This window comes from Taurulus bubalis (genome assembly GCF_910589615.1).
Source record: "Taurulus bubalis genome assembly, chromosome: 8".
Lineage (NCBI taxonomy): Eukaryota > Metazoa > Chordata > Actinopteri > Perciformes > Cottidae > Taurulus > Taurulus bubalis.
The window spans coordinates 13334499-13362490 of NC_136596.1; the positions used below are offsets into that span (position 1 = coordinate 13334499).

General features: G+C 42.5%; 1 protein-coding gene across 1 annotated transcript; it reads left to right on the forward strand.

The window, feature by feature from the left end:
• Nucleotides 1-27985, forward strand: slf1 (SMC5-SMC6 complex localization factor 1; the record flags this gene model as incomplete). Its single annotated transcript, XM_079222721.1, has 17 exons — nt 1-111; nt 910-988; nt 1126-1351; nt 1444-1597; nt 1832-1960; nt 3136-3201; nt 3708-3854; nt 4053-4222; nt 4422-4556; nt 5032-5185; nt 5333-5501; nt 5797-5942; nt 6641-6750; nt 10094-10173; nt 14305-14397; nt 15521-15703; nt 26995-27985. The coding sequence occupies 17 exons, from the start codon at nt 1-3 to the stop codon at nt 27492-27494; spliced, it is 2652 nt and encodes an 883-aa protein (XP_079078847.1). The 3' UTR covers nt 27495-27985.
• Nucleotides 27986-27992: the final 7 nt, after the last annotated feature.

The window sequence follows — 27992 nt, forward strand, 5'->3', positions numbered from 1 at the left end:
ATGGCGAGCTGCACGCACGTTTTCCAGATTTCTGGGGTCAAGATCCGGGATAAGAAGAGAGTTTTGGTCAGGATAATCCAGCAGCTGGGTGGAAAATACATTGGCGGCTCAGTGAGTTCTGTGGAACTTTAACCAAGGCTATACAATAGTTTGGCAAAAGGCCTTCAATTTATGATTCATTTTCAGTTTTATTATTTATCTTAACTGAATCAAAATAATTTTCTGTCAATCCATTGACATAATTACTTGTCTCACCACACTCGGGCATTATGTCTTTCAGGTATTAGTCCGAGGTTGGTTGTCTCACCACAATATGTCTAATATTCTGTGTATTCGGATGGCAGTAGTTAATTGTATTACAGTAGCTAGAAGTAGGCAAGGCAAGTTGATTTGTATAGCACATATGTTATAAGAACATATTTTGTTCTTGGTAAGCATGCAGGAAAAAATGCCTCTGGCTCTTTCCTGTCAATGTTTGCAGCTCCTGTCAGTATGTGTGTGTTTAAATACAACTGATAAACTACTGTAGTTTTTTTTTTTTTTACAACATTTATGATAATTATGTGGGATTCAAATACCTACTGATGAATTACAGAGTATTAATCCATATATATTTATTTGTATTGTATACAGTTTTTTTTAATAATATATATATATATATATATATATATATATATATATATATATATATATATATATATATATATGTATGTATAAATTGCCCCTTCTCTGTTGTTTAATTCCTGAAATTGCTGTGTTATTCTCACAGGTGGAATTGGGAGACAGTTTGGTATTATTATTAATCCATTTATGTCATGATCATCACACTACATATTTTTAATCTTTTGCATATGAAAACATAGGTCTGATTGACTGCCATTTATTGTTGTCTGTTACATCATCTTCTAGGTCTATCAGCATGCCTCCACCCATCTCATAATCCCTCAGGTTTTGTCCAGCGAGAAGTTTTTGGCAGCCTGTGCTGCAGGTCAGTAACTATGATTGTTATTAATGCTGAAAAATAATTAATGTCTAAGTTAACTACTTCCAATGCTCTACTACAGCTCTCCCTTTTTGAAGTCTCAAGACTGACACAGCACCACTGTTCTCTTATTCCTCTACCAGGAAAGTGGGTTGTGACTCCAGAATATGTGCTGGACAGTTTTGAGAATGGTTCCTGGCTCACGGAGGGACCCTATGAAATTGCCATTTCCACAGGTGTCGAATCTTCCGTCTACCCTGTCAGGCAATGGAGGGAGAAGGTCGCTAGTGGGAGGCTAACCGGGGCCTTCCAAGGCTGGAGGGTTCTCCTGATGGTCCAAGAACCCGCCCGCAGGGCCATGTTTAAACGGTAGGGTGTTACACAAAAATACAATCTATCCATGTATGAATAAAAAGTTGCAGAGTATGATGCTCAACAAGTCCTACTTTAATATTTCCCAGGCTCCTAAAAGCAGGCCGGGCCAAAGTATACCACTGCCCTCCTCCCACTCATGCCTCTGTCACTCATGTCATGGCTAAACCTGTCACCGAGGACTCAAAATCTCACAATGCTCCATGCTACCCTGTAAGCCACATTGTCCAGCACCTCTTTGGGGTAAGTCAGACTAATTTATGTAAAATATAAGTTCTTCATTTATTCCATTTCATTTTACAATTCAATGTTTATATTAACGGTGGTCCTTGGTTATATTTGCAGTGAGTTTTTCTTTTTCTTTCTTTGGATTGGTTGCTCAGACCTGTTCCTTAAACAATTTTAAAATAAATATTTATTTAAATGAAAGAATATTGGCCTGATGATGTCTAAAACTGTTGTTTTTTTCTTTGGCAGAGCCATTATGTGGATATGAAGTTCAACATAATGAACGATGATCCAGAAGAGACAACAAACAACAGTTTTGTTAATGTGGACTTCTCCGAGCTGGAGAAAGAGCTCCGGGACTATATCATCAAACAGGAGGTGTGTATGTGTTTGTTTTGTGTTTGAAAGCATATTGGAGATACGTTTTTTGTTGGTCTACATCAGGGGTGTCCAAACTACGGCCCGCAGTTGGCCCATTTTTTATTGGCCCGCAGCAAGTTCTAAAAATATAATGGAGAGAAAGTCAATTAAATGGCAGCTAGCCTGCGAGCTCAACAATCGTATTTTTGCCGTCCAAACAAAACACGAGAAAATGCCACTCTAGCAGCTACGAGGTCGCTCAGCTCACAGTGCGACATGGGAAACCTTCTCAGACGGTGACTTCATAACACAGAGCCTCACTAAAGTCGCAGGAATATTGTGCCCGGAAAAGATGCCGGAATTCAAAAACGTGAGCAAGTCCAGAAACACGAAGACTTGTCAGCTAACTTAAGCATCAGGTGTCACATACAGCTTGTGCTTCTGATTTTTTTTTTTTACTCCATTGCGTGTGATGAGAGCTCAGACCACACAGACACCGCTCAGCTGTTCATTTTTTTGCGGGGAGTTGATGATAACTTTTGCATTACAGATTTCACTCTGAGGTGCGCTGGCTCAGTTGCGGCTCCGCGCTGCAGCAGATTTATTCCTTGAGGTCAGAAATTGACTAGTTTTTGAGCTGAGTGACCCTCTATGGTTGGCAGACCTGGCATTTCTAGTTGATCTTACTCATCATCACAACATACTGAACAAGAGCATGCTGTGCGAAGCTCCGTCTCTTTGAGACACAACTACAATGCTGCGCTCTTCCCCACGCTGTCTGAAATCAAAGTAGCTTTTCCAGAGGTCAACCTTTTTGCTAAAATGGGGAAATATGTGTGACAGAATTCATTCAGTCAGTGCTTCCAAGATTTTTCTGCCATTGAGAAAAAAATGAAGCTGTTTTCGACTCCATTCATGTGGATGCAGAAGAAGTGGAAGAGAGTCTGCAACTAGAACTATAATATATATATATATATATATATATATATATATATATATATATATATATATATATTTATTTTTTTAAGAAAATATACCTCACCTCTAGTGAGTGGCCCAGACTTTCGTATATTGTTCTGTTTGTGGCCCTGAAAAAAGTTTGGACACCTCTGGTCTACATTCTGCCCACCTGAATTACCTTTTGTCCCAAGTGTTGTCTGTCTTCTACATTGTTAATGGGTCTTTTCCTATAGGGCCGGCCGAGACTGTGCCTCCTGGAATTTCTGGGTTACCATGACCCGTACCGGCCACTCTTCCAGGTAGACAAGTGCACATACCCACCCGTCTCCCCCACCCTTGATCACTGCCATTCTTCTCTAGAATATATATGTGTTTCATCAAGAAGATCAGGTCATTCAATTTCCTTTATGTCATACATTTCAATGGAAAGTGACATTTAGAGCAAGGGCGCATCATACTCAGGTCACCAATTTAACCACCACTGTCAGCTGATCTGAGAGTTTTGATGGGCAGGCCTATTAACAATACTCGCCACTGTCCTGTCCATACATTACCCAAGTGGATCTCCGTCAGATTGCTATTATAAGTGCGTATGCGTTTCCATTCTGTACTTTCTGAATCCATATGCTATTTGCCAGTAACAGACAGTCAGAAATTACCTCCAGGAACTTTTGATGCCAATTACCCTTCTATTTCCATTACCCTTCTGCCCTCCTCTCTCTGCTGTCCGTCTCTTTGAGTGCAATGTTTTCTCCTCCTTTTCATATACCTCTTACGTTTAATCATTGTTCATTTATTCCTCCAGGCTACGGAAACAGACTTCAGCAATGTTGGTAGTATGATAGAGTGCGGCCTCTTCACTGAAGCCTTGGACTCGATCAGAAGTGCTATGTTCCCGGGCTTGCTGCCACCAGCGCCATACCTGGTCTCCCTTTTAGAATACGCACAGCAGGTAAGACCAGAATGGTCAGGAATTTCTCGCTGCTGCTGCATGAGCCTCAGGGGCTGCTGTTTCATTACATGTTTAGAAACTTGGTAGCAGCCTTTTGGGCTTTTGTATTACTGTCACTGAACTAAAGTGTAATTTGACGTTTTTATTGAATATCCAAAACACTCAATCTTCAATTGTTGTCTGTTCATTATGTCACAGGGTCACGCCACAACTGTCTTCCTGAGAAATTTCCAGCAGGTCATGTATAACCTGCTTGTCACCAACCCTCCCTGGCTGGCCCCAAGTACAGTGAAAAAATATTTTTCCAAGGTGTTGCAGTGTCCTCAATGTAAAACGGGCCCGTGGCCTTTTCTGGAGACAGCCATCAGGTAAAGCTCATTTCAGATGAGATTTCCTGTCAAATTATTATGTTTGTATTTTAAATGTTAGGAAACAGATACTCCAATCCTCTTTTCCAATAATATAACTCACATTAAGTAATAAATAAGTATTTGGGAGATTTTTTGAAAATGTAATCCAAATATTTTCTCATATTTTCATTTTCTCTATATTTGTGTATTCCTTCAGTTACTGTCTGTCTAGTGAGGTCACTTGTCACCCGCTCCCTGGACCTGCCCTGCCAACACTGTTGCATTTCCACAGTGACCTCCTGGCATTTTTCCTCAAGCTCTTCCAGGGGGAACTCCACTCTGTCACCACCGGGTAACTTGGATATATACAGTGTGGGAGATGGGGCAGGGCTTGTTCTCATGTCTGTTCACCAACAAAGCTTTTAATCATTCTTGCATGGACAGAGTCGTGAAGGGGTTTCCTCACAAATAGCATGTTAACATTAAGGTGGAAATTGACCTGGTAAATATACAGATACATCCTCAACTAATCATAGCTGATGTGTGCTGCATCACAGAGGAGATGGAACTCATTTTTAAGATTTAAGAACAGGACTTGAATGAGACCAGTTGTGTAATATTTTTCAGTTTGCACTTGCTTGCATTTATTTTGAAAAGTTTCAAATCCACAACTATTTGATGTCACTTACTAAACAAACTGCATGTTACATTGACCACACGTGGAGTAAAATGTTACTGCCACTGTTTTTATCTCAACAAATGATTGTTACATTTGACAGTCTATTCTTTCTTCATTCACCCGTGCCTTTCTCTGCCTTTCTGCTCAGGGATTGTTTGCTGCCTGAGGGAGCAGGAGTCTCCCAGGCTTCAGCATCCGGATCTTTGCTGTATGGAACCTTCTGGACTGTGTGGGAGCGCTCCACGCTGTTGTCCCGAGCTGTGAAACAACTAACCCAGCTCTTGGTACAGGCTGTCGTTGAGGTAAATATTGTGGAACTCATCCATCTCATTGGATGGTGTGTTACATCACCCAAGTGAATTGCCAGTTGGGTCAGATTTGTGATCGGACCAGAAAAGAAAAAAAACTCCTTCTCTTTAAGCTTGCTAACTTGTTGATCTTCTCTGAAGGACTACGCTGAGAGGGATGAGAGGCAGAAGCTGCATTTAGCTGACACTCTGCTGGACCTCCTGTCTGTGTTGGTGGAGTTCTGGTGTCAGCAGCACTTCCAGCTGAACCAGAACCTGGTGGAAAAGGGCCTTAAAGACCTAGCAGAGCACTTTGCTGTCATCAGCCAGGGTATGGAATAACAATAGAAAAAGCCTTACGTACATGTTCCTTTGTTTAATTTTCTTAATTGTCTGTATGTGACTAATTATGTAGTACAAATGTTCAAAATATTGCACCAGGAAAAAACATGTGCAATGAAATACAGTTTACAAGTAATTCAAACACAATATTTAACAGATCAATTACTATTACATCTTTTGGTTTAAAACAAAAAATACTGTACCAGTGCGACCCCCTTTTTCTTTCAATCAGTTCAGTAATCACTCAGTGTGGTATCTGATGTTCTTTCTATTTTGTCCTGTAGATGTGTCTCCGGAGGTTCTGGCAGAGCTGGTTGTCAGGATTCGCTCTACCAGACTTAAGTTGATGATAGCAGATGCCATATTTAGGAGTCTTTGCTGCAGAAGTGGATTCACAGTTGGAGATGAACCCCTCTCTTTTAAGAAAATGGTGTGTGTGTGTGTGTGTGTGTGTGTGTGTGTGTGTGTGTGTGTGTGTGTGTGTGTGTGTGTGTGTGTGTGTGTGTGTGTGTGTGTGTTTCACACTCAATTTCCCATTAACTACTCATTGGAAACCTTATTAGTCCTGTATTCATTTTGTCATTGACTGGATTTTTCATAATTTTAGGCATGCACCTCTTACTTGTGTCAATCATAACAGTCATGTGCTGCTTAGTTTAGTAAGTTAAAAAGACATTGAGTGTCGTTTTCGAAAATGATTTTTTGAAATGATTTTTTTAGAAACACATACCAATGTTTGTGCAACACAGAAAATACTAAAGTAACACCATTACTGATTAAAAAAAAAATAATTACATAAATATGCTGCTTTTAATTATTTAGATTTATTTTTCCACTTTGCTCTCGTGCTACCATAAAAAGGAACAAAACACAGATGTTCTGCATTAGTTAACTTGGCAGTGTGAACATTGATATATATGTTCTTATAACAGTTCTCTGTCACAGACAAAAAGATGGCTGATGTAGTCTACCCTTCGTATTACCTTGCAGTAGAACATCTGGCTTTTTCACTCATGGTTGATGTCTGTGTGCCTCCTCAGTCCCATAAAGACACACAAACATCCACTTGCAAAGTGGCACGGTCTAACCTTGTGTGTGTGTGTGTGTGTGTATGTGTGTCTCTGACAGGTGCTGTCCTACATACCTGCTCTGGAAAATTTAGCTCAGAGTCCCACCGGCGCTCGCCTCAGGACTGGACCCACATCCCACAGCTGCACCAGCCAGGGGACCGGCTGCAGGTCAGATACACACAGCTGTCCGTCTATATACCACTGTTCATCTCTCAGGGCACATTTTCATAAGAGCCTAAGGCAGAACATTGTGAAGACATACATGCAGAGGAGGGGGCTGCACACAGAATGTTTAGTCTAGATTGGACTTTAAAACAACTTAACTTATCTTTGACCCTGCAGGTGCTTTCTCATTTCGACTACATTTCAAACTACCGAACCCTAGATAAATTGACTTATGTTTACAGATCAGCCTGGGGATTTGAAATGGTAGTGTGTGCAGATCATTACAAGTCTATTGCTTTTCTCTCTTAGGCTAACTGCCTAAGATATAGTTAAGCAGTAAACACAGTGTGTGTTTGCACCTTACCGATTCCGTAACCTTTTGATACTGTGTCAAATGAAATACTTTCTCTATCATTGTGATTCGTTGCTTTCCCAAAAGTCTCTTAAAGGCATACTGCACATTAAGTGGATTTAAATTAGCTGCATCTGTCTTTCATTGTATCTTGTTTTTTAGCTTGTGTGTGTCTAAAATAGCAGAACTAGTCAACCAGCAGTCTATTGTGCCTTACATTTAGAGGCAAAACGGGTGAAAATGTACGGACCCGATGAGACATGTGAGTGAAAAGGAACAAAGGAACACCTGGAGTGTGTGTGTGTGTGTGTGTGTGTGTGTGTGTGTGTGTGTGTGTGTGTGTGTGTGTGTGTGTGTGTTGAGGGTGAGAATGCATGAATGGAGGGACTGAGGGAAAGCTGGAGAGAGGCAAATGGAGGTCAGACGGAGCGTGAGGAGTTGGCATGTGATGGGTCATGCCCAGGTCTGATCCTATCAGTGTGTGCTGGCTGAAAGGAGGGGTGCATAGGGAGGTTATACTCTCTCATCTCACACACACACACACACACACACACACACACACACACACACACACACACACACACACAGTCTGATTTGGACAGGAATCCGACAGATAGACAGACTAGGATATCCCATCAGGCCTTTGTGTCTTCCCTTACGACACCCAGCGCTCAGCCTTCACCCCCCTTCCTCACCTCTCTTGATCTACTTTCACATACTAAGTCCCTCTCTGAATGCAAACACACACACTCTCCATACTTGGTATCAGACATCTGCTGCTCCACCAGCAGGTAGTTGGCCTGGAGAAGGGGAGGAGCCACCAGGGAGCAAGTTCATGCGAAGGCTACTGGTTCATGTGTTGACCCGATCCCCTCTTCCCTCCATCACTGCTTTCTACTCTTTGTACTTTCCCCACAGTTTCAAGGGTTTATTTTGTTTTGACATATACATGAGAGGAACTGAATAAAGCAAGGAATACAATCTGTGCGGATGAGATAAAGAAATGCCAAAGGGCATGTAAAATCATTTGACCCTGAAAGAAAGAATGAAATCAAAATGACAAAGCCTGTGATGAATTGAGAACAGAAACCAAAAGGAAATCCTGTTTCCTCATTTTTCATGCTTGAATGTATGATATTATACATATTTCCAGTGATGTTGACACTCTTAATCAATTAACACATCTTCTGTTGAATCATTTATGAGCCTGGCACACTCCTCAATTTCTAAGCATTTACAACAATTGTCTATTTTGTTGGACCGGTTATGACTCAATAAAATAATTTAAATATGCTATATAAACACCTTAACTATATGTGTTGTTAGAACACTTGTCAGTAATGCATAGCCCTTTCCAGGATAAGACTTAAAAAACACATTTTAAAAAAACGAGGCTGATTTTAAATAATATGAATGTGACTGCGGTGTTTAAATATCAGTTGTATCTTTCTTTCCAAACTGCCGGTAGAACACAAGACAAAATCCTGGCAAGATGCTTGGTATTGGATTCATGAAAAGAGCTGGAGCAGGTCATAAAGGTTGAGAGCAGCCGCATGACCCCTTTATCTTTCATTTCTGTCTGTTAGAACGCATTAGGCTGTTTTACTGTGACTGGAGGCCACTGTAGTGTGTGAGATGGGAAGTGTGCTTCTTCTGCACCAGCAGGCTGGCATCAGAGCATACGTCCAAGCCAAACCAAGCGGACAGACCGACTTTTTAGAAGGCCGCAGTGAGTGCCTTTAGCAGAAGGGAAGTTGTAATTAAACTACATTTATCTCCTGCTGGCTTAATCAAGCTCTGCGTACTGCTGTTATCTTTTCAAAGCATTTAACTATGTCATTACTTTGCCTTTTTCTCTTCTGACCAGACCTGAATATAGTCAATATCAGCTAGATTCAAGAAAAGCCTGTAACTACATCGGCTCCACGGATACAAGGGACGTTTTTGTTTTCGCAATGACCTTTTGGGAGAATTATAGTGGAAAAGTGGAAAATGTAATGCATAGATTTCTCTGGCATTCGACATGCACTTCCCCATTACTTCCAGTATTCCTCACAAGTTTCTTGAGACTCTGCCTCCAAGGGCATGTGCTGCCCCAGGCCCAGAATTGATAGCTGGGCCACTGACAGCATGCTGGCCTCTTAAAGTAGACCATGAGGGAAGGAAAGATTGAGGCGTGTACTGTCAACCTCCACTGCTGCCAGCCTATATGGACAAGGGACACTTGGGTGAAGTGGTTTGAGATAAGAAGTGGTACCCCCTTACACCAGATACTCTTATGGACACACACACACACACACACACACACACACACACACACACACACATAGCTCGTCTCATCTCTTCTCAGCCTTGTCCCTGCTAATAACAAGCAACGTGACAGGACGTGTGTTTCCTCCTCACTGCTGGGAGCTCCTTCCTGGCTACTGAACAAGCCAATTACCAAGGAACAAGCCTCTTCCCTGTAATATGGATGGGACTCCGCTTCAATGCAACACACGCGCACGTGCACAGACGTATACACTCCAGACACCTGTCAGACTTCATGCAGGCAGATCTTCCATACCCACTCACAGGACTAGTGACAGCCCACAGCTATTAGCACGCCACTACTTTGAAGAGGCTTCACTTTCTTTTACTAGTTATTCCTCCTAATGTGCTTGCTCACATCGAATTCTCTGTCTCTGCGTTTGAGGCGTTAAGTGGGAGGAAAAGTGCTTTGGAGACGGGAATGGAGGATTGGGTGTGTGAAGTTTGTGTGGCCAACACAGAAGGGGTTTGACAGATATTGTCAGATTTCATATAAAATGATACAACGCCAAGAGCGATTCATTTGCTAATGGCACTTTTTACAGTACAGTAATTCCCGTTCCACTTTCTTTATCACTAGGTCTCCGCGCTGTCATGCTGTTCGGTCATTGAAACTTTGGACTTGTTTATGTAAATGTGTATTTTCTCATAACCCTTTTGACCATGTCCTTTGTCTCCACACAGTGCTCACAGCTCTTTGGTGAATGAAACAATCACGGAGAAAGAGAACATCCCCAGAGGTTTGAACAGAGTCAACGCAGCAGGTACGGCACATACATGCATACACACACACAACGCTGCTTGACAATATCGCTGCAGATTTGCAAGGAGCGGACTTTTAATGGACTGATGCACTGCACTAGGTCATCAGTAAAGAGGCACATGATAGCTCTGTCATCACTTTCAGTTTAATGAAGAGCACATAATGTATGGAGAGAGTGATTGATTTGCATCGGACCACGCTTCCATCTAGTCAGCTGTAAAGGAAACTCGGCTGCATAATTTGTGTGTATGTTCAGGGCAGAGTTTGGTCCGTAATACTCCTCCTCCTCCACTTGTTCTATTCGCATTGAAATTCATCGCTGCGCTTTTTGTTTTGCTTTTTTCCTCATGTCTTATTCATCTTTTAAAAAAAAAAGTAATAGATAAATAAATAAATGGCGCGGACAGAAATAATGGCTTCCTCATACAATAACACATATTAGTACGCACAATGCGCCTCAGATCTCAATTTTAGAGATATTAAATGCAGCAATTAGGGTAAAGCTACAGATATACAGTGGCTGCACTGGTGGAACTTCCTGCAATTAGAGACATAGCACTCTATGTGAACTCTTGAAGGTGTCAGAGCTCATATCTCCCCCCTCCACCTGATCAGAAAGGCCCTGTGCCGGTGCAAAGGAGGGGGAGTGTGTGTGTGTGTGTGTGTGTGTGTGTGTGTGTGTGTGTGTGTGTGTGTGTGTGTGTGTGTGTGTGTGTGTGTGTGTGTGTGTGGTGGGGGGGGGGGGGGGGGGGGGGGGGCTGCTGAGGCAGGAGACTCAAGGCTGTTGGCATGTGTTGTTTTTCCACTACGTGATCCCTATACCGATGCGGTCGGCATTAATTTTTGATGAACCATCGGCACAGCATCCTCCCCTCTCGCCCTCTCATCCCATTCTCTCTCTCTCCCCACCTCTCTTTCTCTCTCAGGCTTTTTCTCCCACATATGTAAGCTTGCTTTCTTATATGCTGCACTTCTTTGCTTTGGAGCATCTGTCTCGCCTCCTGGAACCTCAGTATCTTTGTCAAAGTAGCTGAAAGGGGTTGAGGGATTTGGGATGAACTTCTCTTTTTTTTTCGGTTCCTTATCTCCTTCTGGAGGCTCTGCCGAGATTTCATTCTAAATCAGTATGAATATACTGTATGTAGATCGTCAAACAAGAACTGCTGTGTGTTCTTTGCTCGCTTGAAATCTGTTTGCTTTTAGCTTCATGTCATCCTGAAACAAGCTATTATTAAACTAGTCAACATTCACGCAGCATAGTTCAAAAGTTAGGTTCTTTGTTCTTGGGAATGTGAAGGTACTCCAGGTTACCAGCAATCAGAAATGACTTTGTAAAAAGTTTCTGCTTTACAAAATGATCAAAGTGTAATTATTTTTCCATGCTCACAGTCAGGGTCTTCTGTTACTTTTGAAAAAGGTGCCAGCTGTCCCATACCTAACAGGTGCAACAACATTTTTCATGGAGTTTGGTGACTTTATGTCAGTCTCACCAAACACCTGAGAGGAGGTCTAATCATCCCAAGCATATTGTAACAAAACTACGTAACTCTCATTTTGGAGTCTGACGGTCCAGATTGGGCAGTAAAAGCTCATTGATGTAATTTAATTGCACAGTCTATTTTATGATCTGTTAATTCAGTTTTTCTAGCCAGTGATTTTGTAGTGAATATTGATTCCGATCTGTACATCGTCAGACGCAACATTCCTACTGCGTGTGTGTCTTTTTACTTCCTGTCGGCACAGAGGGGCTCTGTTGCTGGTTTTGATTTATTAAATGGAGGTATCCTATATTAAAATCTTCACCACTGGAATGGGAAATTATAGTCACTTACGTCAATGCAGGTAAAACATTTTGAGGCACTGCTGTAATCTCAATTTGGGGGAATTAGATCCAGCGACAGGAGTCTCCAAATAGTTTTAAATATATCCAATAACTAGCACTGAGTACCTTTTTTATAACACATTCCTCACAAATAGCATTGTTACTGGCTTCCAGCAGCTTTTTCGGTCCAGGGATCAGTGGGCCAAGTGACACCTTAGAGTGTAGCAAGCAGACTGAGGGATATAAAGAGCAACACATACATTTCACTTTTCTATTAAAGTGTGAATTGGGGGATTTATAGAAAAGAACAGGCGGATTTATCCTTTCCGTGCTTGTAAATGCTGAGCATGCAATTACCCCTATAATAGAGCCGTTGTGTCCAAATTGGAGCCATTAAAGTGATTTAACAGTGCGTGGATTGGCCCTGGCATTTGTGAGGATGTGTACACATGGGGTGTAGTGGAATGGATGTTTTATCACAGCGTTTTAGAGCGCGGTAATAGCAGAGCAGCCCATGTAGAACACTGATGTGCCACACTGTACAGCGTACTCATTAGGGACTGTAGTTTGGACTAGGCTCCACTCTCTGTATGGGGGTTTTTGGAAATATCAGTTTGCTTCATTCTTAGACCTATTTGTTGTTTCTGGTGCTGACACTGTACACAAGTGTCTACTTTCTGATGTTACACTTGCAAGCAACTGCACTTTTACATGAAAGTTAAAATTACTTTTACAGTGACATACTTGCAGAATGAAAATCAGAATACTACTAAGAATACTAAGTTATTTTCGCACGGGAAAATTACCCATATGTTCTTTTTGCTGAGTCCCTTATTTTAGTGACTTCAGTCATTTGTATTTTCTGGCGTTGCATTATCAAAATTAAATAGACACGATCGGACAAAGTGCTTTAAATAAGTTGCAGTCTCCTTCATCAGCCTGTTTGTGTTTCTGAACACCCTAAGTGTTCTTTACAGAAATGAAGTTACTTATTTTGTATCGATGTCTTTTCGAGGCTCTTCAGTTGACGTTGGCTTCAGCATTACTTTTAAACCTTGACCAGCCAATTCAATTAAATATTTTGAAATATTATATCATATAAAGCTGTTGCATCATGTTACTTGGGAGAACATAAATGTCACTTTTTTTGATAATCAGTCTGGCCATTTTCCATTTGTTTTCCCCCTCTCCACTCTTTAACCACTTTACTACCAGTGGATGACATTTAATGCGTCTTCTGCCTCCTCAAAGACACCTCCTGGAAGAAAGGAATTCCTCCGAATGAATAGGATCCAGGATTTCCAATATTTCCCCCATATGCTTTGAAATGCTGAAAACCCTTTTACTCTCTTCTTCACTGCTTCTTCTTTCTTGCCCCACTGTTTCCTCCCTCCCTCTCCTTTCTTCCCCAGTCTGTGCGCGCTGGAGTGGAGCCCCTGTACAGGCGAGGCGTCCTGGGGAGAGCTAGTAAAGCATTTATTATGGGCTTTTCAGTCCTGTATTATACTGGCAAGCACAGAGTCACTCATGCTTGGCCTTTAACTTCCCTCTGAAGTTCAGCCATACATGAAAAGAGGCGGCTATGGCCCGCTAATATATTCCTGGTTTAATATTGTATCGGGAAAAAGTGAGGGATGGGTAAAGATGAGAACGAGGAAAAAAAGGAAGATGGGAAAAGAAAATTGTGCTTAAAAAATGTAAATGGAATTCTTGATTTTATTTTCCACGCCTGTTCACTGGTAGTTTGCTGATTAAATATCACGTGGTGACACTCGCAATGCCCAGCGGAGCTTTTGAACCCTGGATCTGTGAAGAATCCTTTTCGAGGCTTTGTGCGTGGGCTGTCTACCATAACTTCCTCTCAAGTAACAATGTAGGGACGAGCGGACAGGAAGCAAGACTACATTCTCGCCACTACATTCATTTACTCGCCGACTGCCCCGATATTAACTTTGTTGGGCTCGGGGTGTTAGTGGATCTCTGTGTCTATGAAATAGAAAAAGAGCGGGGCAAATTAGTCTCTCCATCTTTAATTTCTTTTCCTCCCTTTTTTTTCCCTTGAAAGATCTCCCCCCCTTTTCTCATCACTCTTCTTAAATCGCATTCTCATTGGCGGGTCGTACTTTTTTAGGTCAGGTTTTTCCTTTGGTATTTGGGGACATTTCTGTGGCATTTTATTGGTTTGTTCACCATATGGAGAGGGACAATGGGCAGGACATCGGGGCACACCCTAATTTTGGATTGCTCTCATCTCTTCCGCCTCTTCTCTTTTTTGGGTGTGTTTGTCCGTTGCGTGTGTCCTGGTCGAAGGAGAGACCCTCCTCCACAGAGCTTGCAAGAGGAACCAAGTGGAAACACTGCTTCAGATCCTGTCGCTTCCTGGCACGGACGTCAACGTTAAAGGTAAGACTTTCACGCTTTCCCTTTTTCTCTGAAGTCTCACCGTCATCTGACTCCACTCCCACTGTTTGCTATAAGGTTTCGAAGAGCGATTAACATTGGGGGGTAAAAAGATGTGAGAAGAAATAGGAGTGCGTATGCGTCATCAGTGAGGGCAACCTTTAGCTAAAATGTAAAGGGTGTGTCTAGAAAGATCTGGAAAGGTTTGACGGCTCAGATTTATAGCTTTACGCGACTTTGCTAAGTGAATTGAATGCCTTTTGATATTTCAGAATGACTTTCTTTTGTCCTTTTTTAGGTCAAATAAAATGACTTCCCTTCCTTTTATTGAAATGTTGTGCTGTTTCAAAGGTTTCTCGGGTTTTGTAATAGCCCTTTAATAGCAGCCTAAATTGACTTGCATCTTATGCAGTAGGTGATGTCTAAAATGTGATCAGGCAGAACTATGTGCAAAATGGTAAAATTACCATTAGTAGACATATCTATCCGTGACTGTTTTTAAGTTTGGAACACACAGTGTAAATCAGGATGGACTCAAGTGTTTTAATATTTACTAAAAATACTGATATTCCTCGGCGAGATGTACATAAGTGGCGATTTGTATTTGTAACCTAAAGTCTAAAGTCACATTCAAAATGGTGATTCAATCTTTAGCAGCCTTTGTTGAGTAGTGTCAATGTCTTTTGTCTTAAAAAAAGACATATAAGTCATTAATGAAACTTTCCAAATCACTTCCAGTATTAGTTTTAATCACTTTCAAGGGTGTCTTGTCAATTCCTCCCAATTTTAGCACAGAGTTCTCCAGTTAGCCACGCTAGCTTATTTGCTGCTCGAGTTGTTAGCTCTGAGAGCTAACCAATAACTTAGCCACAAGAGTTGGGCCACTCATGCCACAAGTCTCTTTACTTTTTCATAATGACACTTCAGTCAGACTCCAAATTGTCTAATACTGAGAGATGTACATATCTGCTTGATCTACAAACTTCTTTACCAAACATCAATATCTTCCATGAAAATCCTGGACAGAAAGCAACGATTTGATCATGTATCTTTTACCTTTTTTAATCACAAAAGCTTTAAACAATAATAATGGGTTATGTGCTTGCTTGTGTTTCAAACCATGCAGATCATGCAGGCTGGACTCCTATGCATGAAGCGTGCAACCATGGCAGCACTGCGTGTGTGGAGGCTTTGCTACGTCACCGCCCCGCCCCTGTACTAAATAACCAGGTGGGTGGAGTCAGCCCACTTCACGATGCTGTACTAAATGGACACATGGACATCGCCAAAATGCTACTGGAACATGCAGGTGAGTGAACTTCACCAGTACACCCAGAGACTCAGTGATTTGGAGACGTAAAGAATGACAAAAATAATCAGTTTCATACGATGGAGCTAAAACTATTCAAAATAAATTACCCACATTTGATGTTTTTTATACCTAAATATTAGTGAAATGTTATATTACCAAGTAATATTGATCTTAAAAAATGGTTGCTAAGCGGCACATCAGTTAATTTACACCTTTGTGTATCCAGGTGTATATTGACTAGATTAGGCTGATGCGTTTAATGGGACTCGCCCAATCAGAATAGGAGAAAATGTATCTATAATTTCAGGTTAGTTAAAACTGTGACACTGATATTGGTCTTGGTGCTTTATTTTGTCTATATCATTACTCAGGCAGGTTAATTAAAAATTGCCACTCCAAATGTATGTTCCATGTATATATTTCCTAATGGGATGGGATACACTCAACTGTTTTTATAAGTCTTCATATAATAAATCTTCCTTGAAACGATTCATTAAACCAAATGGTCCCTGTCACATTGATGGAATCATATAATGTTAAAATAAAACACCTTCAACGTGTAAAGCCAGTTGGCTGCCAAGAAAGCTAATCTGTAGAATTAGCCATTTAGCTAATGATTTACTGCAGTGGTGGGCTGAATGTCACTGCTGCTGTATCCAAGACAAGCTTTCAATTTAATATAGCCAACAAATGCAGCGCCGCTTACTGACAGATTGAATGCTGCTTTCGACCTTATTAGCAAGGCCAGTTTTATCTTGACCGGCCTTGAGGGACCTGTTGTCGGTGGGGCTTTTACAGGGACTCTCGATTTTGCACATCAAGTTCAGTTCATTCATCACAAAGATGACTATTCAGCCTCTGATAGCAGTTGTATAATGATTTATGTGGTTCTAGAGGTGGCTTTCCCAAGTCCAATCCCCCCAAAAAACATGATTAAGTTATGAGGGTTAATTTGGTTTGGGCAAGGAGACAGCAATTTTTTCTTTGCAGAAAGTCTGTGTTAGAGTTAGAAGGACATCATTCAATTCAATTCCATTTATTTTATATAGCCCAACATCATAAATACAAATTTGCCTCGGAGGGCTTTACAATCTGTACACATAACATCCCTGTCCCGGGACCTCACAAAAACTCCCCCAAATAAAGATAGTAAAAAACCATTTCACAGGGAAAAAAGGGAAGAAACCTGAGGGAGAGCAACAGAGGAGGATCCCTCTCCCCAGATGGACAGAAGCAAAAGGATGTCATGTGACCAGAATGAATAACGTCATCCTTTGGATGATCAAACCAAAGATGGTATTCATTTTGCATTATGGGAAATGTAGGCTCGTTACTTTATTGGGCTTGATCCATACTTAGGATCGCTGGAATATCCCTTTTTAAAGCTACAATATGTGTCTGTTATCTGATGGTATATTATGGTTTCCTAAAAACAAAAAGCATTATGTGCTGCAGACGAGACAAAGCAAATTGGCTCTACACCCCAGAGGCCATAGCGGTTGTCTGCTTCTTCGCTGTATGATTTGTAGATCATCTATACCATCTATCCCTCTGCCCCCACTGCTTGTCTTCATAATCCTCATGCAATCCTGCACTGCAGTGTCTGTCCAAACAGATTACAGCATCACTTCATGAGATGTCTGTTAATGTCATTTTGACGAGATTAGAGGAGTCAGGATCCGCCGCTTGCAAAATTCACGCGCAGGTTTTTGTGGAAATGTGTCACAACACAACTAGTTTGTGTGTCGCATGTTTGCATGCCACATGCAGTCTGAGCTCAGGAGGGTTGAAGCGAGTGTGACGGGTGTCGGAGCTCAGGAGAGGGTGGCGTCGCTGGTTGTGTGCACCAGGTGTTTGTGTTTTTGGGGAGGGCGGGGAGGGGTGCCATTTGCCAGCATTGAACAAGTCTCTCATGTAACATACTGTACTTCTGCCTCTGCTCACCTCTGTTTGACTAATTATAGTTAATTTGATTCAACTTTCCCATTAACACATGTACATATCCTGTCCTCAAAAAATAAATTAGACTGGGATTGTTTAGTCCCGGAGAGGAAACAAGAGAGCGCTCCATTTGTTTTTCTTCCATCCTCAGTAGCAAGAGGGAGAGACAATTAAAAGAGGTCAGATGAAGAAGCAGCTATCTGTAAAATTAGAAGATAAAGCGAGAGCGCGTGTGTGTCTGCAGCAGACGTCTGGCCTGCTGTCTAGGCCAGGTCTCTTCACAGGGACCGAGCAGAACAACAGGAATGAGAATACTCCCAATTTGAAACACCTACAGGCTTGTGCATTATACTTCCTTTTCTCACTCGCTCTCTCCTGACTATTTGCTATTTCCTCACACCTTGATGGCGGGTTGTCTAAAGGCTACAGCAGGGAGCTGGTTAGGAGGTGGTCCTCTTGACTCCAGGCTACACTGTCTCTCTTGGTCTCTTGTCCATGATCTCCATCTGGTTGCCATGGACACCATCGATAGGCCTCGCATTTTTCTTTTCTCTTCTTTTTTCTTCTTCTTCAAGTCCTGGTTGTTGAATCTGGGAAGTTTTGGCTTTGGGGCTTTATTAGGGTTAGTTACCTTAAGCATCTTTATGTTGTTGTTCATTCCAGTTTTTACTCTAAACTCAAGCAGGACTTTTGTGCTTATGGCAGCATTTCTAACATCTATACATCAGAGTACTTTTCAAAATTTGGCCAGGGAGATGCGCAGCAACGTCCCATGGTAGGAAATCAGGCTAGTGGGCCAGATGCATTTCCATTCCTCTCTGTCTTTATTTCTTATATTCCTGTGTTGTATACTTCTTAGTGCCTGCTACACCTCCTGAAACTATATTTCCCATTGAGGCATTCACCCTGCTGTTTCCAACAGAAAGGCTGAACCTAGCTGCCAAGGTTCTGGTAGGCCAGAGAGGGCAACACTGACACTGGCACACCAACAAAGCCTTTATTTGGGAGTGATCTCACCCCTTTGTAAGCCTGTCTGCTGGGAGGCCCGGCCTCTCTGCGTGCTTACGTGCGTGCGTGCGTGTGCGTGCGTGCGTGTGTGTGTGTGTGTGTGTGTGTGCGCATTTTCAGGGGGGAATTGTAGGGGAGAAGAATGGATGGATCCCACCCCTACCCCCTCTACCTCAGTCCCTCCAGGCTCATGGAGCTGGCAAGGAAAGGATGCCATGGCTGAGGGCAAGGCTGACTCTGCTCTCCTCCCCTCCTCCTCCCATTGCCCAAGGCCGCCCCACATGACCCTGTGTGTGTGTGTGTTTGGCTCGTTTTTACACTGTATGGAAGTGTTCTTGGCTATATATTTTGGTGTATGTGCATGAGTGCACAAATATTTTCTTGAATCTCAAATGCTGTAATGAGCGTATGCTGGCTTGTAATTAAGTATTTTTAAGTATGTGTGTGTGTTCGCTGACACTTCCCTGTGCCCCTTCCTCAGCTGGTAGGAGTGTTTAAATTTTGCAGGGTGGCCAGGGCAGCCGGTACCCCTGATTGGAATGGAAAATAACCCGCAGCCTTTAGCTGTGCAGTTCAGACCTGGCACACATGCACACGCACACACACACGCATGCACACACGCACACACACACACACACACACACACACACACACACACACACACACACACACACACACACACAAAGTGGGGGCGTGTCAGTGAGCAAAGGGGGTGGAGTAATAAAGAAAAGAGCCTTTAAGCTGTCACCACTCGGCCCTGTGACCGTAATCGCTGATGGCATCCTCTCAATACAGCCCACCGTGTTAGTAAGCAAAGCAAGTCCACCTCGACTGGTAAACACATACACACACAGACTTATTTAGATGCTTGGAGGGAAAAGAATGTTTCAGGTATATGTAAAAGTGTTTTTTGTTTGTTTCTTGTTTGTCTAATTGTTTGGCTTGAGTTAAGCAAGTTCAGAGAGGGCAAGAGAGTTGCGACTTGACTGCCATTACATTTTCTCTTTGGATATTTGTGCATCTCTTGTACCCACACACAAAAACACACACACGGTCGGTTTATGCACAGCATCCCGCGGTCCCTGCAGATCTTAATGTGAACGAGTGTTTGTGGAGCAGAAAGATGTCATTTGCTCAGTGGCACGGGAAACGCACAGTCCCCAAGGACCGCTACCGACAGTCATGGTTTGTCTCTGTCAGTTTGTCTATCTCTGTCATAGATACACACACACACAGGTAGAGCTTTAGACACACTTGGGCTTCCTTGCTGTCAACACGCTAAAGAAAGTTCATTCTGCTCACTATTTATTTCCCTGTGGGTCCTGAACTGGCAACTGCGAGGAGCTGAGCACTCGTACCATTAGAGGTGAGGCTGTGTTTGGAGCCCTCGGCTTCACTCAGGTGTGTTGATGTTTCAACTGCTGGTTTCTCCAGGCTATATTTCAAGGACTTTCCTCGCTGGGAATTTGTGAATAGATTCTGTTTCTTTCTCCTCTCTTCCTGCCTCTCTCTCTCGGCGTCCACCCCCCAACCTTTCTTTCTGTGTTTTGGGGTGGTTGCCAGGATTAAGTCTCGAGCTCAATCCAACAGTCTCTTGGGTCGTTCTTCAACATGCTCCAAAAGGAGTGAGAGACTCCTTTTCAGATGAGGCCTGTGCTTTATACAGATGAGGACCATTGAGGATTAAAGGAAGGCTATGATTTTGCAATTCTTTTAACAATGCTTTTTTGCTGGCTTTTTATTCAGTTTTATAGTGTACATGTCTTGCCCTTTTTCTTCTTTTGAAACCGCTGCAGCATTTGTTGATCATGAAGGCCTCAGGGAGCTAGCTTCAGTGAGAAGGAAAGGGTAGAAGCCAAGGAACATTATTTTCATGTATTTTGCTGTCCGTTTTTGTCTACAAGGTTATTTATTTGGACCACATAACAATTGAGAGTGGTGAATTTGGTGTCAATAAGTTTAAAAAAAGAAATGTCATTCCATGCTCCTCCATTTGCAAAGCCAATTTCAAGGCTACATTCACTTCTTTTGTACAGGCCTTGGAAATCAAACAACAACATGGTCCCAAGACAGAGATGATTTTGTGTTGTTGGCCATGAAGATCTGTCTTTCTGTGTCTGCACTTTAGTTTTCAACTTAGCTCAGCATACACTCCAATGGTAGAACTCCCCTAGCAGAACTGTTTGCTTAAGTCATATTTTCAATGAGAAGCTAAACCCTGAAGCGTTTGTAGCCTGTTGTACTTTTAGTGTGGAGCAGCAGTAAGAATGGTGCGTATACTGTGGAAGCAGTTAGTTGTTCAACATGAATGTTAAGTGAGTCTGAAGTTCCAAAGTTGAACTTTGCCATCACAATGTCAAATGTATAGGCTTTATAAGAAATTGTCTCTATATAATATTTGACAATATTGTTACTGTGAGTAAAGCAAAAGCTTGTTCAGGACATTAATATAATTGAATCAGCGGACTATTATTCATGGTCAACCTGTTTAGAAAACTGATTAGTTTATGGGCCCATATTAGCAAATTCCTTTTTACATTTCGTTGTAATGTATTTGAGATCATTATTGCACATTTGTAGCAGTTTTTCGTTTCAATAAAAAGGAAAGCCCTTGAAGTCTAATTTAATAGCAAAATGTAGAGCAAAATTGGAAATTAATGGCTGCAAGTTTTTAAAAGAATTGACAGCTTAGGTTGTCATCCACTGGCTTCACTGGATCCCCAGAAGGTTATCTGTTGTCAGACCAGTAGCCGATGGGTTCCGATAATGCTTACTGACTGACTGACTCTCGTAAAGAGTTGTAAAAAAATCTTCTCTCCCTTTTCCTCTGTGTGTGTCTAAGCGCGGATATGTGTGTAAGAGAGAGATTGAAACAGTTGTCCTACAGTGAGCCGGCCTGTACATTTTGGTGATGCAATTTCTGTAAGATATAGCAACTATTTGCTGTGTAAAGGTTTGGCTATACGGTGGTGGTTAGCGCTGATAACCCCCTCCTGACCCACACAGCATTGTCCTCCACCCTCTGGTTCCCCCAGGTTAAACACTGTAAGCTCAGTCAGCACTTTTGCTGTTGTTTGCATCGTTCAGGTCGACAGGCTCAGCTGGCTGTGTGGAGGAAATCACTCAATCGTAGATATGCTCTGAATTTAGAATGTACTGCTAAGGTGGCTGTAAACTCTTAGTTTCGCTACTTAACGAACACCTCAGCTTGTCCTCTATCGTCTCACAAAACCCACGTCTTTGCGTCTTGCCTTTGCATAATGCCTGTTGCACAAAAAAGAGCTCTTTAAGTACAGGCAATGTCATCGCCTTTCCTAAACTAGTCATTGCCACAAAAATAAAACCCAGTGGATTACATGTGGATGAAGTTATGGTGCCCATAAAAGCCATGCAGTTGCTGAATTCCCAGTCATCATGTATTTGTTTATTCTGTCTTTCTCTAGCTCTAATTCTGTGTTGAAAAAGATGTTCAGACTACTTCTATCAATATAACTTCCAAATGGTTTGAATTCTTAAATTGGGTTGTGCGCATGATAATTGCATCATGGGAAACTGTTTACTTGCTTGCACATGATGATTCAGTGCATGACATATTATTAGAGCTAACAGCTGATGGCAGTGATTAGCCTTTTCTGATTGAGAAGAGCGGTTAAGAGTTCATTTAGGGCTGCACTCTGATTATTTAAGATGCTTATCACTCACTGGTGATCAGCATCCAGAAAATCTAAGTATAACTGATAGCCCTTCTCACTACAAGTGATGGAGTGGCAGGGGATTACACAAAGCTAGCAGTTGGTGCCCATGCTGTTACATCCTACATCCTATCCTTATCTACTCCACCTCTTTCGAAAGTCTATGATCCAACTGTGCCTTACCGGGCGTAAATCAGACACAACCTGTTAAGATGGCGCTCACCTGTGACTGAAAAGTCAGAGCCTGTCACTGGCTTTAATGCCATTAGTAGAATTAAAGCTCAATCTGAAAGGAGTTATAGCAGAGGCCACATGACCTATTATCATTATACAGAGAGATTGACACGACTGCTTCATCTGATGTAACCTCCACAGGCTTTTTCATCCCTGCTTTTTATACTCTGAATATCAAGGTAGAAAGGAAGAGAAATTTATCACTGAGCGTTCAGACACTGTTGCTAAAGCAGAGAGGATTTGTAGCATATTCACATGTCTGGCTGTTCTTTCTTTTTTCCTGCATCTGATGCCTCTCCGCTGGCTGCTTTGGTGCTTCACTTGGTTGGCCTTGTTGTTTTTGCTGTGGTTTCTAGTCGCTAGCTAGCAGCTCCCTGTGGATATGTGATGCCGTGCCCCTGGCTGCAGTTCACACACTCAGCCTGCCTCTCTTTTTCAGGCAGCGAGGGGAGAAAGAAAGAAAGAGAGAGAGAAAGAGAGAGAGGATGTTTACCATGCTGTGGAGCTGCTTGCTCCCCAGCTTGTCTTCCTCAGCCACAGCATCAGACCAGAGAGAGAGAGAGAGGGGAGGGAGGGATAGGGGGAGCACTGCATCTTTCTTTCCTTCCTCCCCTCCCACCTCTATTTGCGCCAATTTTCCCCTCCTCCACTCTCACTTTTATATTTCTTGTCTTCGCCTGCCCTCTAAAGGCCAAAGGGCTTTGCTTTGCACTGTGTGTGTGTGTGTGTGTGTGTGTGTGTGTGTGTGTGTGTGTGTGTGTGTGTGTGTGTGTGTGTGTGTGTGTGTGTGTGAGAGAGAGACTGCATCTGGCTGGTGCATCAGGCAGTCGCTTATGCTCGGCATGTGAATTTCCTCCCTCTGCTGTAGCTTCAGAGCTGAAGTCTTAGCAGGGCATTTTCACATCCGTGTACACACACACACACACACACACACACACACACACACACACACACACATAAAGGATGGTGTAATTACCCTGTGCTCCCATGTAATCCCCCAGGTGCTGTATTTATCTCTACTGCAGCATATCTGACACCAAGCGCCAATACCTGGATTCACTTCAGTCGCTGTCCCTGCACCAAAACCGTTCCCCAGCCACTCGTCTCATAACAGCATTATATTATAAACAGCACGCAATGCTATTCGTATGTCTTCTGTTCTGAAAATGTGTAATTTAGCACTGGCTATGATCGTTGATGTCTGTATTAAGTACAGTTGAGCTGTGTGGTGGAGCATTAAGCCGTCCCAGGATTGATAACGAGTGATTCTCCTGTTCAGAGGCTGAACCTTATAAGCAGAAATCCTGGAAAAGAAAAAGCACACAAGCTGAAACTTAATAGAAATAAAGGGAAAGTCAAGCAGGTAAATATACAAATGTGACAAACACACCGACACGCACTGTTCAGGCAGATCTACAATCAAACATGCAGCCGTACAGGCTTTCAGGCAAGCCGAGCCCAGGGCCGCGCTGCAGGGGCCCCCACACCAGTGTCATCCTTCTGGTAGGAGCCTGTCTGTCAGCCGGGTTTGACACTATGCCGTAGGGGAATGCTGGAAAACTGCACTTCTCGATCTTGCATTTCTTTCTCTTGTGCTGATGATGTGCATCTTGCGTGTGAGTGAACAGAGCTGTGGCTGAGACACAACAGAGGGACAGTGGTGTGTGGGATTGGACATAAAGGTACTGAAGCACATTGCTGATGCTTTATTTCTGGTGGAGTTTTTGTTGCGGACAGTTTTGAAGTAATTTCGAATATTCACAAGAGCAGAGTTTGTGGCTTAAAAAAAAAACTACCGAAAAATAGATGTCTACTACTGACGGTACAGGTGTAATCGGGGATGTGACTTGTAGTGTTGCTTTGTCTGGAGCTTTATGCTTATATGTACCCTATTTCTGTTAAACTTGCAAATCCTTTCTGCTGCAACAAGCTATTTTCTCATTGAAGAAGAACATATTCAGTTTCATCTTACTTAACAGAGAGACTGAGGGAAAGGAAATTTATAAATTGGGTTCACGCACATACAGTTGGAGAGTCAACCATGTTTTCCCCTTTTTCCCTTTTCTCCACATTTGGTTAAAGACTGCACAGGGTGCTTGGATTCGTATCCCAGGCTTAAAGGCCCCTTGCAGAGCTAAGTCTGAGGCCGGTCCTTTCAAATGAAGGCACAGAACATGATAAATTGTAAGGAAAAAGCCTCAGTCTTCAAAAGCCTTTTTTTTTTTTTTTTTTTTTAGCTCATCCGGAAAGGGACAAAGATGGATCCATTTTCCAGCAGACTTCATGTTGCATGTTCAAGTGTGTCTGCATGGGGTACTGTGGTAGTTTTAAAAATCCACATTCTGGTGGACCTGAAGCTTGCTGCTGTGTGTCACGCCATGGCTGGCTTCACATATTACAGTCTTTCCTACTGCATGAGTGTAATAGCAAAGACCGCGTGTTATAGAAACCTGGCGATTAGGACTTGCCATGAACAACCTCACTCTCTCACACGCCACGTCGCTCCGTCTCCCTCCCCTCTGCCTTTCTCTCGTGGCCACTTTGATCAAATCTGTGCTCCTACGTCCTTGACTGCTGCCCCCGATGCCTGACCCCTGCATTTGAAATTTCCCCGCTTATGTAAAAGTTTATGTAGATTAATGCCACAATTTATGCAGATTGAGTTTTTGCCACTCAGGCTTGAAGCACTAAAAGGTAGATGAGCGCTGACCTTCCCCGCTAACAGCTACGTGAGCTCTCACCGATTATCTCATAACTGCTACACACAGTGTTAGTTCAGTGGCAGACAGAGAGATGGAGAGCGATTTCAGAATTCATATTGTTCCATTTTTTACTTTTTGTTTTAACGATGTCATTTAAAACAAGGCTGTCTTTTTGTCTAAATGGCAATTGGAAAGTTAAGTTAAGGTTTATGTCACAATGGAACACATGCACACACACGGACACACACAATTGCCCCTTCTTTAAACGTAATGCTGCAGCCCCACAACGTCTGTCAAAAAGAAACAAGTGGCAGCAGTGGTATCAAGCAGCCCTCTGCGTGACATGCCGGGCCTCCACAGAGCCGTAAACTCATATGTGGCAGCAGCACTGCCAGGGTTGAACAGTCAAGTGCCATCAAGAGCAGCTTGCTATAGAAATGGATCTATCCGGAAGCAAACAAAGGGCTCACACTTGACTCGACCCGCTCCATGTAGGCTAAGTGCACAGGGGCCTGTCTGACAATGGAAAATGGCTTTCAGTCTAAACAGACAACGCTGAAGAGTAGACGGTAAATGTCACTGTTATAACTTTCCTGGCTTTGTAAGGGGGGAAGGGTAACATTTTACTGTCACTGGTATGTTCAGTTTGAATGTAGTTCAGCGCTGAAAGGGTACAAATTGAAGGGGTTTTGAATGGTATTTGTATTGTATGACTTTTAATATTGATTTGCCTTAACTGCCCTTTTCATTAAATCAATATTAAAAAACTTAATATGAAGTCAACATAGCATTTGTAATTCTCAATAAATAACTTTTAACCATTTTCTAATGTCACAGTTGAGGTCCGTTGTGAGTTTGTCACCCCGAGCAGCTCTCTGTGTTCGTGTTGCTGATGATAGCCATGAGCATTACAGCATTACATAAAAAGGCCAACAGGAGAGCGAAGCCACCATCAGGTCACCAATCGTCTGCGCTTTTAACACATAGTGACCCTCACTCACACAATTTGATCAGGATGCTGCAGCCTCCAGTAGCTTGGTTTCATGTCAGTGTGTCATGATGCAATTGCTGACGCCTCAACCGGCTGCACATTACACTCATTAACCTCATAGTCTCAGTCCACTTTAAAATACAATATTTAAAATAAAATCCTACTTCATCACATCTTCTCAAAACTACTGCTGGGTTCCCATTTTTAAGTCACATTGAAAGTCCATTAGCAGTACTTTATTTCCTAACTACTAAGTACTTTCAGGTGATGCCGCTCAAAACAAAGGGTCAAACAGTATTGAGTAGTGTTTGCATTTAGATCTTTTTTGTTTTGTCTTGGTATCTGTGAAGGTCACATGCATGCACCACTACAAGTGATGACAAGTTGCGTTCTTGTCCTTGCACTCTTATGTGCAGAGATGTCTTACTTGAATAGAGGCATTGACGGATCTTCTTAATGGCACTCTGTCATTGTACAATGTTGATGAAGTGTTCAGTGCTATCAGGACAAACTTTGAGTTTTGTTCTATAGCACAAAAAAATACTTCACCGTTAAAAATATTCAGTCACGCTTGTCAAAGGTGGTTTGATCCATCTTTTCAAGTGCAGTAACTGTCATAGTGGGAGCAACTTGTCTAGCCTTGAGTCGTGATAGAAATGACTGCAGTCAAAGTCTGTAAGGGTTGTGTGATCTGATCATGTATACCTCTGCCCTCTCCAGGCTCAGTTATCCTGCAGCAGAATGATGGCAACGGGCGGACTGCACTGGATCTGGTCTCTGCAACAAGTCAGAGGGAGGAGCTCCTCCACAGCGCGCATGTGGGAGACTCAGCCATGCGAAACAACTTGACTGAGCCTCGATTAAACCTACCCCTCATGGAGGCCGGATCCTCTCTGCTGGCCCACCTCATTTTCTCCTACCAGCAAGAGAGGGGCCTACCCGGCCATGCGCAGCCTGGCGACAAGTCCCAGAGCTTGGGCCACACGCTGCTCAGGGCCCTGGAGACGCACTCCCACCAAACAGTGACTCTGGGCTGGACAAACCAGCGGGCGGTGAAGCTGGTAGAGGATACAGAGACACTGCTGGAGATTGGCAGAGGGAGTTACCTGGGGCAGGTGTCTCTCGCAGTGAAAGAGTGCAAAGGAGAGAACACACAGTTCCTGATGGAGATACTGGAGGATCTTAAGTCTCGGGGGGGAGCACTAGTGGCTGATCTGTGACGCAGGATCAATGGACAACTCAGTGACAGTAGATTGAATGTGCAACCTTTGATTGAATGCTAAGAAATGGGCATCTGTGTGAGTTATATAAAATTGTTATTATATCATCATACAATTCATCAAGGCATTAAAATGTCTTCACAGGCAACACGCATCTGTGAATGTAGGCCTCCAAAATAATGTGGCCTTTGCCCATCATGCGATCCGTATTTGAGTTTAGCTGTATGTTCATTTCTACAGAGAAACCTTTATTGTGACATCATAGTTTGGATATATTTCGCTACCTTCTTTTATATTTCACAAATGGAAAAATGTATTTATTTTGAATTGCATGTTTGAGTTGCATGTTTTCATAGCAACACAGTAATTTTATTTAGACTGTTACTACCTCAAGTTATTGTTTTCTACAGCTACTTGTTGAATGTTTAAAGATAATGTTGTTGTTTCTTTTACATTAACTATTTATGATAAAATAAATAAAAATAACTACACTAGTAC